The sequence below is a fragment of the Hyla sarda genome, chromosome 13 (assembly GCF_029499605.1).
Source record: "Hyla sarda isolate aHylSar1 chromosome 13, aHylSar1.hap1, whole genome shotgun sequence".
NCBI classification, from domain to species: Eukaryota; Metazoa; Chordata; class Amphibia; order Anura; family Hylidae; genus Hyla; species Hyla sarda.
This window is the reverse complement of record NC_079201.1, coordinates 32,483,528-32,495,983: the sequence shown is the minus strand read 5'-3', so window position 1 is coordinate 32,495,983 and position 12,456 is coordinate 32,483,528. Positions and strand designations below refer to the sequence as shown.

At 43.6% G+C, this 12,456-nt stretch overlaps 1 protein-coding gene across 5 annotated transcripts in view; it reads right to left on the bottom strand.

Annotated features, from left to right (window-relative positions):
- Positions 1-12,456, bottom strand: part of RNF157 (ring finger protein 157) — a 128,139-nt gene that overhangs the window by 67,888 nt on the left and 47,795 nt on the right. For 3 of the 5 annotated variants that reach the window (XM_056550393.1, XM_056550397.1, XM_056550396.1), the window contains exons 1-2: positions 12,267-12,423; positions 10,257-10,399 (exon numbers count right to left, since the gene is read on the bottom strand). In XM_056550393.1, the coding sequence (XP_056406368.1) occupies positions 10,257-10,344 (88 nt within the window). In that variant the 5' untranslated portion in view covers positions 10,345-10,399; positions 12,267-12,423. Of the gene's footprint in view, positions 1-10,256; positions 10,400-12,266; positions 12,424-12,456 lie in introns of those variants that run through there. The other 2 variants (XM_056550394.1, XM_056550395.1) reach the window with 1 other exon arrangement.

Here is a 12,456-nt window from a genome sequence, read left to right as displayed (position 1 = left end):
TGCATCTCTAATAGAACATATAATTCTCAACGCGTTTCTACTCCAATCAAGAGTGTCCTCAGGAGAATATCAGAATAATAGAGATAATAGAAGTATCACATTTTTGAAAAAAACGGTATTACTGAGTGACCCACGATACGGGGTATCACTCAAGGGGTGTGATCTTTCCCAGCTGTGACAGGAGAATGTCGGCACGACCTAAAAAGAAGAAAACCAACAATACAGTCAGCCCAGTATACAGACTTGCACTAAATGTAGTTTTTGTAGGGCTGGACGACTCACAGTCCTTGCCGTGGTTCCGGACACCTATAAATAAAATAATATATTCCTATCAATAAACAAGGTTCCGCTGTACCTGTAATGTAAATCTAGCATAACGCCGCTAGTATGCTGTACTCACTGTCAGCTGGTCTAGGTGCCGATCACAGGATCCCGGGAGGTGCGCAACCCGCAGTGGCGGGGAGCCGGAATAATTCAAACCGGCTGCGATGCGCTCACCTTCCGGGTCTGTCGGCGTCTGGCGTCATATCCTGGCGCCTACGTGTGACGTCGGCAGTGCCCGCCCCGCTCTGACGCCCACAGGGGGCGGGCAGAATGCCGAACCCACTACTCTAGTTGAGGGCCGGATTCAGGTATGAATGGGAGTGATTTATTGCTAGTAATAGAGTATACTAACTCTCGTGTGACTGGTTATATGTTAATGGATGAACCAATGGGAATAGTAACAATAATAGGTGTAGAGGTACCAAAATTGCAAAAAATTTTTTTAAAAATTTTTTTTTTAAAAGAAGGGGTATAGAAGAGATCGTGAGCATACCGCAGTGAAAACGTGCCAATTAATAATGAAATAGGCACAAGGTCCCTAAAGCTAAGGGTACACATGCCACATGATCACGACCTTATCAACCCCTTGTACATGATGAAAAAATGCCCTAATTGGTCATATCTGAAAAAAATATATATATTAATCCCAAAGGTTGGAACAGGAAAAACCCCAACCAAAAGCAGCCCATATACTCCTATATTATACTTCACATAAAATTTATTTATATGTATAAGAAATCAGCAGACGGATGTAGGGGACAACGCCCGAAAGAGAAAAAAATATAAGATATATAATTTTTATATAATTTTAAATATTGGTCCCCCTTACGACACAGGAGTGGTCCCCCTGGGATTCTAACAAAATAGAGGAGGGATGTGAGTAATGATGGGGGCCTAGGGATCCTAAGCTTACCCTGCACTAACTTAGGCCCTATGTCCTAGGCGGTGTTATCGCCCTAATAAGGGCGGCCCCGCTCACGTACCTCCTACTTGGCCTAGCTCTTACTAAGTGAGTATGGTGACACTAACTGGAAGACCCACTAGGGTCTCACCTAACTGCCTATTCGTCACCAATGGGGGGGGAACCACATCACTTGCTGTAAGGGGACATCACAAAAAGGGAGCAAAACTTAATTGGTCATTGAAACCTCTAGGGTTCAATGTACCCATCTCAAAAATCCATCTACTCTCCCTTTGAAGGAGAAGTCTATCAAAGTTACCCCCTCTCGGAGACGGACGAATGAGCTCCAGTCCTAAAAACTTGAGTTGTGTGCAGCAACCGCTATGGACCAAATTTTAAAAAAAAAAAAAAAAAAAAAAAAAAATAATTTTTTGCAATTTTGGTACCTCTACACCTATTATTGTTACTATTCCCATTGGTTCATCCATTAACATATAACCAGTCACACGAGAGTTAGTATACTCTATTACTAGCAATAAATCACTCCCATTCATACCTGAATCCGGCCCTCAACTAGAGTAGTGGGTTCGGCATTCTGCCCGCCCCCTGTGGGCGTCAGAGCGGGGCGGGCACTGCCGACGTCACACGTAGGTGCCAGGATATGACGCCAGACGCCGACAGACCCGGAAGGTGAGCGCATCGCAGCCGGTTTGAATTATTCCGGCTCCCCGCCACTGCGGGTTGCGCACCTCCCGGGATCCTGTGATCGGCACCTAGACCAGCTGACAGTGAGTACAGCATACTAGCGGCGTTATGCTAGATTTACATTACAGGTACAGCGGAACCTTGTTTATTGATAGGAATATATTATTTTATTTATAGGTGTCCGGAACCACGGCAAGGACTGTGAGTCGTCCAGCCCTACAAAAACTACATTTAGTGCAAGTCTGTATACTGGGCTGACTGTATTGTTGGTTTTCTTCTTTTTAGGTCGTGCCGACATTCTCCTGTCACAGCTGGGAAAGATCACACCCCTTGAGTGATACCCCGTATCGTGGGTCACTCAGTAATACCGTTTTTTTCAAAAATGTGATACTTCTATTATCTCTATTATTCTGATATTCTCCTGAGGACACTCTTGATTGGAGTAGAAACGCGTTGAGAATTATATGTTCTATTAGAGATGCATGTCTGAATATGTGTATCTACACATTTGATTCATGATAAATCCACCAGATGGGTGGTGATCCTAACAGATCCTGTGTCGCATGATTTTATTCGTATGTGGGTATAATCACTTGGCACATATTGGTGTGTTTTAGCAAGCATATATTAAAAGTTATGTCTTAAATAGCACTTCCCCCACACCTTATATTGATTTAGAGGTTTTTTTCATATTGTTTATGCTGGGAGGCAAATTGACCCCTTGTAGGTCTATACAGTATTTTACATACTGCTTACATTATTTAATTCCGGATTGTGATGGCTAGCTTGGTGACTGGTTCACCTAATTTGGCAGACTGGTTATCGGAGGCCAAGGAGGTATTCTCGGAGCGTGTGTACTCGCAGCCTAAGTACACGCCCTCCCTGAAAATTGCTCTTAGAGATCTTGTTACCTGTTATAAGGATTACGCTATTTCCTTTTGGGAAATCCAGACTTTTGAAAGTTATCTCAGACATAATATTGTTCCAAGAGGTCTCAGAATCCCAATTTTACCAGCACCTAGACTTAGGACTACAGCAGTCCTTAAAAGGTGGGAGTCCGAGGCTACGGCCACTTCACTCAAGTTCATTCAGATTTTGCTTGAGGAAGAGAAAAGCAGATTAACAATAGCAGAAAGCAAACTGAATGAACAGCGAGAAATAGTACTCAGATTCAAGGACGATCCAGAGTTTAACAACAAGGAGACACACACTAAAAATATATTAGAACGCTTCCAATATCAGCTAAAAGAAAGGAAGCACATACAGTTCATTAGAGATTTACAAGAATTCAGAGACAACAGAGCTTATTCTGTGTTATCCAGAGTTCCCACACCCCGCGAATCAGAGACTGATATTTCTTCTTCAGATACCGAGCTAGGTGAAGGGGATAGAGGAACAGGGCGAGGTAACCGAGGTAGTAACACCAATCGTGCACGAGGAGGTCGAGGTAATCCACGTGGACGGGGAAAATATAAAAAGAAATATAATAACTCAGAATGGTCAGATACGGGCTCTGTTCCCTCATCCTCCTCTGGGCTTTTTTTAGGTGGGGAACAGAGGGATCACAGTCGAGATCCCTACCCCACCCGAGCCAGGGAACCCAGGATGTAAGTGACTCCAATGAATCAGCCTCTCTTCAGGTAATTAATCTGTCACAACAAAATTTGACTCCTGAACAGGTGGCGGTCCTTTCACGAGGACTTTCATTCGTCCCGACTGTCCAATTTGACCTTTTCAATTGGGTGAGGGACCTCCACCTATTTGGGCGTAAACTCAAATGGAAGAAATTCTTCAAGATGAGGGACAGAAAGGAGTGTATGGAACTAGGTATAGGTTTAAATGAATTGCCTGCGGCCAGAGACCTAGCATCACTACTGGAAGACAATCAAAGACCCGGAGGAGTAGGACCATTTACTTCTTGTAAACTTAAAAGTAAAGTGTTTCCACCAGTGGGAGAGACTTCCTGCGTGGATGTGTTCTTGGATCTGGTGATACGAGATATTGAGAGCCTTGAAATTCCCCCCTTGCCTGCGGGCAGAACCAACTTCTCATATAATGAAAAACTGGCGATTAAACAACTTCAGCAGAATGAGCAGTTGGTTATTAAGTCAGCAGACAAGGGGGGTAATATTGTGGTTATGGACCGTACGCAATATATTGGTATGTGTAATAGATTATTGAATGATAGATCTACGTACGAAGTTATACCCTCTGATCCGACGACTAAATACAAAATTGAGCTTAACAAGATTCTTAAAGTAGCAAGAGAGAACAAACTCATTAATGATGCAGAATTTAATTTTTTGTCTCCAAAAACTGTCACTGTCCCCACCTTCTATGCCCTCCCAAAAGTCCATAAGGGGACTAATCCCCTTAGGGGCCGACCTATAGTGGCGGGCATAGGGGGTCTGGGACAGAATCTTGGTGTTTATGTGGACCAGATTCTGAGAGAGTTTGTATTAACACTACCATCTTACACACGTGATACAATGGATCTCCTCAACAAAATTGAGGGGGTGCAGGTTGAGACTGGTGTACTATTGTCAAGTATAGATGTGGAAGCACTATATTCTTCTATTCCACATGACATCGGCTTGGCAGCAGTCTCGTATTTTCTATCACAGAGGGGTATACAACTGAGACCTCATAACGAGTTTGTTTTGGAGCTTTTGCGCTTTATATTGACACACAACTATTTCCTCTTCGACAGAAAATACTTCCACCAGCTCAGAGGGACCGCTATGGGGAGCCCTAGTGCCCCCAGTTATGCGAATCTCACTCTGGGCTGGTGGGAGGCCACCCAGGTTTTTGTCGAGGAGAGGGAATGGTTCAGTGAACGTGCCCTTATTTGGGCACGATTCATCGATGATATTTTCATCCTGTGGCAGGGCTCTGCCAATGAATTTGAGGAATTCTTGAGATTGCTCAACCGGAATGATTTAGGATTATCATTTACACATGAGTACCATGAGGCACATATTCCTTTCTTGGACATTTCTATTCATAAGACAACTGGAGGTAACTTACGTACCACTATCCATAGGAAGGGTACGTCCACGAACAGCCTCCTGAGGTGGGAGAGCTGCCACCCGGGACCCCTTAAAAGGGGTATCCCGAGGGGGCAGTATCTCCGCCTCAGGAGGAACTGTTCTGACAGGCAGGACTTCCTACGAGAAGCACAAGATCTAAGAAGGAGATTTAGAAACAGAGGATACCCTGACCACATATTAAGATCAGCCTATCAACATGCTTTGCACACTCCTAGGGAAAGCTTATTGACACCTAAGCAGACGGATGAGGGGGCACAGCCCTTAAGAGTTATTGCTACATTTGACCATGCAGCCCCGTTAATACGGAACATTCTCGTAAAACATTGGAGGATCCTACATATGGACCCTGATTTGAGTGATTCTATACCACTTGGACCACAGATCACCTATCGGAGGGGGCGAAATATAGGTGATCTGGTTACACACAGCTACTTATCACCGACTACCGCTGGAGGTAACACCTGGTTGGACAGGGCGAATTTGAAGGGTACTTATGCCTGTGGACGATGTAAGGCCTGTCCTAACATTTTGAGAGTTAGGGAGATTCTCAATGAGAGAACAGGAAAGATGCACAAGATTCGTGACTTCATTAATTGTAATACTAGTGGTGTTATCTACCTGGTTATTTGTCCATGCCATATGAGATACATTGGGAAAACGCTTCGTCCTTTTAAAAAACGGATATTGGAACATCTTGGTGATGTCAAACATAAGAGGGACACATCCCTGGCCCGTCACATGAATTTGGTCCATAGCGGTTGCTGCACACAACTCAAGTTTTTAGGACTGGAGCTCATTCGTCCGTCTCCGAGAGGGGGTAACTTTGATAGACTTCTCCTTCAAAGGGAGAGTAGATGGATTTTTGAGATGGGTACATTGAACCCTAGAGGTTTCAATGACCAATTAAGTTTTGCTCCCTTTTTGTGATGTCCCCTTACAGCAAGTGATGTGGTTCCCCCCCCATTGGTGACGAATAGGCAGTTAGGTGAGACCCTAGTGGGTCTTCCAGTTAGTGTCACCATACTCACTTAGTAAGAGCTAGGCCAAGTAGGAGGTACGTGAGCGGGGCCGCCCTTATTAGGGCGATAACACCGCCTAGGACATAGGGCCTAAGTTAGTGCAGGGTAAGCTTAGGATCCCTAGGCCCCCATCATTACTCACATCCCTCCTCTATTTTGTTAGAATCCCAGGGGGACCACTCCTGTGTCGTAAGGGGGACCAATATTTAAAATTATATAAAAATTATATATCTTATATTTTTTTCTCTTTCGGGCGTTGTCCCCTACATCCGTCTGCTGATTTCTTATACATATAAATAAATTTTATGTGAAGTATAATATAGGAGTATATGGGCTGCTTTTGGTTGGGGTTTTTCCTGTTCCAACCTTTGGGATTAATATATATATTTTTTTCAGATATGACCAATTAGGGCATTTTTTCATCATGTACAAGGGGTTGATAAGGTCGTGATCATGTGGCATGTGTACCCTTAGCTTTAGGGACCTTGTGCCTATTTCATTATTAATTGGCACGTTTTCACTGCGGTATGCTCACGATCTCTTCTATACCCCTTCTTTTTAAAAAAAAATTTTTAAAAAAATTTTTTGCAATTTTGGTACCTCTACACCTATTATTGTTACTATTCCCATTGGTTCATCCATTAACATATAACCAGTCACACGAGAGTTAGTATACTCTATTACTAGCAATAAATCACTCCCATTCATACCTGAATCCGGCCCTCAACTAGAGTAGTGGGTTCGGCATTCTGCCCGCCCCCTGTGGGCGTCAGAGCGGGGCGGGCACTGCCGACGTCACACGTAGGCGCCAGGATATGACGCCAGACGCCGACAGACCCGGAAGGTGAGCGCATCGCAGCCGGTTTGAATTATTCCGGCTCCCCGCCACTGCGGGTTGCGCACCTCCCGGGATCCTGTGATCGGCACCTAGACCAGCTGACAGTGAGTACAGCATACTAGCGGCGTTATGCTAGATTTACATTACAGGTACAGCGGAACCTTGTTTATTGATAGGAATATATTATTTTATTTATAGGTGTCCGGAACCACGGCAAGGACTGTGAGTCGTCCAGCCCTACAAAAACTACATTTAGTGCAAGTCTGTATACTGGGCTGACTGTATTGTTGGTTTTCTTCTTTTTAGGTCGTGCCGACATTCTCCTGTCACAGCTGGGAAAGATCACACCCCTTGAGTGATACCCCGTATCGTGGGTCACTCAGTAATACCGTTTTTTTCAAAAATGTGATACTTCTATTATCTCTATTATTCTGATATTCTCCTGAGGACACTCTTGATTGGAGTAGAAACGCGTTGAGAATTATATGTTCTATTAGAGATGCATGTCTGAATATGTGTATCTACACATTTGATTCATGATAAATCCACCAGATGGGTGGTGATCCTAACAGATCCTGTGTCGCATGATTTTATTCGTATGTGGGTATAATCACTTGGCACATATTGGTGTGTTTTAGCAAGCATATATTAAAAGTTATGTCTTAAATAGCACTTCCCCCACACCTTATATTGATTTAGAGGTTTTTTTCATATTGTTTATGCTGGGAGGCAAATTGACCCCTTGTAGGTCTATACAGTATTTTACATACTGCTTACATCACCTACAAACAAGCAAGATTTCTGGCTCTCACAGATCTGTAACAACTTCTTTAAGAGTCTCCTCTGTCCTCCACTTGTTACCTGTATTAATGGCACCTGTTATCAGTATAAAAGACACCTGTTCACAACCTCAAACAGTCACTTTCCAAACTCCACTATGGCCAAGACCAAAGAGCTGTCTAAGGACACCAGAAACAAAAATGTAAACCTGCACCAGGCTGGGAAGACTGAATATGCAAAAGACAAGCAACGGTGGGAGCAAATATTAGAAAATGGAAGACATACAAGACCACTAATAATCTCCCTCAATCTGGGGCTCCACGCAAGATCTCACTCCGTGGTGTCAAAATGATCACAAGTACGGTAAAAAAAAAAATCCCAGAACCACACGCGGGGACCTAGTGAATGACCTGCAGAGAGCTGGGACCAAAGTAACAAAGGCTACCATCAGTAACACACTACAACGCCAGGGACTCAAATCATGCAGTGACAGATGTGTCCCTGTGCTTTAGCCAGTACATGTCCAGGCCCGTCTGAAGTTTGCTAAAAAGCATTTGGATGATCCAGAAGAAGATTGTGAGAATGTAATATGGTCAAATGAAACCAAAGTAGAACTTTTTGGTAAAATCTCAACTTGTCATATTTGGAGGAGAAAGAATGCTGAGTTGCATCCAAAGAACACCATACCTACTGTGAAGCATGGGGGTGGAAACATTATGCTTTAGGGCTGTTTTTTAGCATAGGGACCAGGACGAATGATCCGTGCAAAAGAAAGAATGAATGGGGCCATGTATCGTGAGATTTTGAGTGAAAACCTCCTTCCATCAGCAAAGGCATTGAAGATGAAACGTGGCTGTGTCTTTCAGCATGACAAGGATCCCAAACACTCCGCCCGGGCAATGAAGAGTGGCTTTGTAAGAAGCATTTCAAGGTCCTGGAGTGGCCTAGCCAGTCTCCAGATCTCAACCCCATAGAAAACCTTTGGAGGGAGTTGAAAGTCTGTGTTGCCCAGCCCCAAAACATCACAGGCTCTAGAGGAGATCTGCATGGAGGAATGGGCCAAAATACCAGCAACAGTGTGTGAAAACCTTGTGAAGACTTACAGAAAACGTTTGACCTCTGTCATTGCCAACAAAGGGTATATAACAAAGTATTGAGATTGTTATTGACCAAATACTTATTTTCCACCATAATTTGCCAGTAAATTCTTTAAAATTCTATAAAAATATCAGACAATGTGATTTTATGGATTTTTTTTCTCATTATGTCTCATAGTTGAGGTATTATACACAATTGGTGGCTGACTAAATAATTTTTTGCCCCACGGTAGCTTTTTTTCTAACCCAGAATGCGGCCATTTAAAAAAAAAGAAACTGGACTTAGCTCCCACCGCTCCTGGTCTTCTACCTGGTACCGGGGTCCAATACGTCACACTGCCTCTCAGCCAATCAGCAGCCAAGGCAGGATATCACTGCGGACGGCGATTAGTTGAGCCGCAGAGTGCCACATCGACAACAAGAAGAAGGACTAGGATCATTGCCTAGGACGGGAGCAGGATACGGGAGGCACCAGGGGAACGGCGGGATTTAAGCCCAGTTTGTTTTTGTTTTTTTTAAATACCGGCTTTCCGAACTATTTTAGAAAAAAAAAAAAAGGAGAGTACTCCTTTAAGATGGTTTAAAATAAAACACATTTAAGGAGATCAGTCACTAGACCAGTGTTTCCAACCAGGGTGCCTCCAGCTGTTGCAAAACTACAATTCCCACCATGCCTGGACAGCCTTTGGCTGTCCAGGCATGGTGGGAATTGTAGTTTTGCAACAGCTGGAGGCACCCTGGTTGAAAGACACTGCACTAGACATACACTTTAGGGTAAATGCAAGATGTCCTAACATATCATAATCATCCACCAGGATCCTTTATACAGAGCAGTGTCCTCCAACCTGCAGCTCTCCCGCTGCTGCAAAACTATGACTCCCATCATGCTCGAGGGAGTTGTAGTTTTGCAACAGATGGAAAGCGGCAGGTTGGAGAACATTAGCCTAAGCAATCTATCTTCTCCATAATCTAAAGTTAAAGGGGTTTTCCAGGAAAAAAAATGTTTTTTTTATATATGAACTGGCTCCAGAAAGTTAAACAGATTTGTAAATTACTTCTATTAAAAAAAAATCTTAATCCTTTCAGCACTTATGAGCTGCTGAAGTTGAGCTGTTCTTTTCTGTCCAAGTGCTCTCTGATGACACGTGTCTCGGGGACTGTCCAGAGTAGAAGTAAATTCCCATAGCAAACCTCTTCTACTCTGTGCAGTTCCCGATACAGACTGAGGTGTCAACAGAGAGCACTGTTGCCAGACAGAAAAGAACAACTCAACTTCAGCAGCTGATAATTATTGGAAGGATTAAGATTTTTTTAATACAAGTAATTTACAAATCTGTTTAACTTTCTGGTGCCAGTTGATATATATATATATATATATATATATATATATATATATAAAGAATTTTTTTCCTGGAATACCCCTTTAAATGGGACAGTTTAGCAGTAGGACATGTATCCGCCACTTTATTAGGGAACTTGGTTAAAGGGGTCTTCATGAAGAAAAGAAAATCTGATCTTCCCCCACACATCTCTAGTACTCACCAGACTTGGGTGGGTATCTATAGACGGAGTTAGACGGCATATCTACTTCTTCAACTCCTGCGTGCTGCCGGCTTGTAAGCGCACCCATCCTCACCAAGATGAACGTCCCAGCTCCTATTACTGACCTGCCATCTCATCAGTCACTAAGTTAAAAAAAAAAAAAAAATGTTAGCCGCTGTCAAGATCACTTTATTTTGGAATAAATGAGCCACCTGGGGGCGTCCATTACTACAGCTGAGTGTCATGGAACTCTTTACCCTGTATCAGTGTTTCCAAACCAGGGTGCCTCCAGCTGTTGCAAAACTACAACTATCAGCATACTCAGGCATGCAGGGAGTTGTTGCTTTCAACAGCTGGAGGCACCCTGTTTGAGAAACACTGATACAAGGTATAGACAACAATGTTACCTGGTCAAAATTAGACTTCAATAGTATTACAATAGTACTACATGGTCACTAGTGGCAGGGGGGAGGAAGCATTGTGGAGGTGTCTCCTGGGGAATTTATGATCTTTATTCACTTAGATATAGCAAAGTGACATCCAACCTGTTGCAAGACGACGACTTCCAGCATGCCAGGACAGCAGAAGGCAGTTTGGGTATGCTGGGAGTCGTGGTTTTATACCTCCCCAGAGTGTCATAGGTTGGAAATCCACATTTAGGGTACGTTCACACGGGCGGATTGCCTGCAGAATTTCCGTAGCTTATTTGCTGCGGAAAATACGATTTTCCCCGATGAACATGAATAGCGAAGACAAATCTGCAACGTGTGAACCCAGACTAAAGAAAAGGGAAATTTGCAACGTGTGAACACAGACTAAAGAAAAGGGAAATTTGCAACGTGTGAACACAGACTAAAGAAAAGGGAAATCTGCAACGTGTGAACACAGACTAAAGAAAAGGGAAATCTGCAACGTGTGAACACAGACTAAAGAAAAGGGAAATCTGCAACGTGTGAACACAGACTAAAGAAAAAGGGAAACTGCAACGTGTGAACACAGACTAAAGAAAAGGGAAATCTGCAACGTGTGAACACAGACTAAAGAAAAGGGAAATCTGCAACGTGTGAACACAGACTAAAGAAAAGGGAAATCTGCAACGTGTGAACACAGACTAAAGAAAAAGGGAAATCTGCAACGTGTGAACACAGACTAAAGAAAAAGGGAAATCTGCAACGTGTGAACACAGACTAAAGAAAAGGGAAATCTGCAACGTGTGAACACAGACTAAAGAAAAAGGGAAATCTGCAACGTGTGAACACAGACTAAAGAAAAGGGAAATCTGCAACGTGTGAACACAGACTAAAGAAAAAGGGAAATCTGCAACGTGTGAACACAGACTAAAGAAAAAGGGAAATCTGCAACGTGTGAACACAGACTAAAGAAAAAGGGAAATCTGCAACGTGTGAACACAGACTAAAGAAAAAGGGAAATCTGCAACGTGTGAACACAGACTAAAGAAAAGGGAAATCTGCAACGTGTGAACACAGACTAAAGAAAAAGGGAAATCTGCAACGTGTGAACACAGACTAAAGAAAAGGGAAATCTGCAACGTGTGAACACAGACTAAAGAAAAGGGAAACTGCGACAAATCTGCAACGTGTGAACACAGACTAAAGAAAGGGAAATCTGCGACAAATCTGCAACGTGTGAACATACCCTGGAGAAAAGGATAGAGAAATAGAATAGTCCTGACTTGCACCCTGCTACAGGAACTGTGAGGGAGACATCATGGCCTCATACATGTGCACAATATACTAGCATTCTATACAACTGTGGGAATTGTAGTTTTGCTGCTGCAAAACTACAATTCCCAGCATGCCCGGACAGCCTTCGGCTGTCCGGGCATGCTGGGAGTTGTAGTTTTGCAACAGCTGGAGGCACCTTGGTTGGGAAACACTTCTATATATAGTAACCTCCATCAGACGTGACACTTCACCCGCAGTCACATGATCCCTATTTCCACACACACAGGCCCGGCCCAACCCCTCATCAGATCCCGGCTCCGGTTACCTGTCCCGATCCGGCTCCTGACATGACACCGGTCCCTGCAGCAGAAGCTGCAGCAGCACACACCAGTGACGTCACTCCTGCGCTTGTAGCCCCTCCCCCCTAGGCGAACTCTGCCATTGATGATGAAGTAGGCGGAGTCACCGTCCCCATGACAACCATCTTCTGTCACTCGTTTAAAAGCCCCAGACTG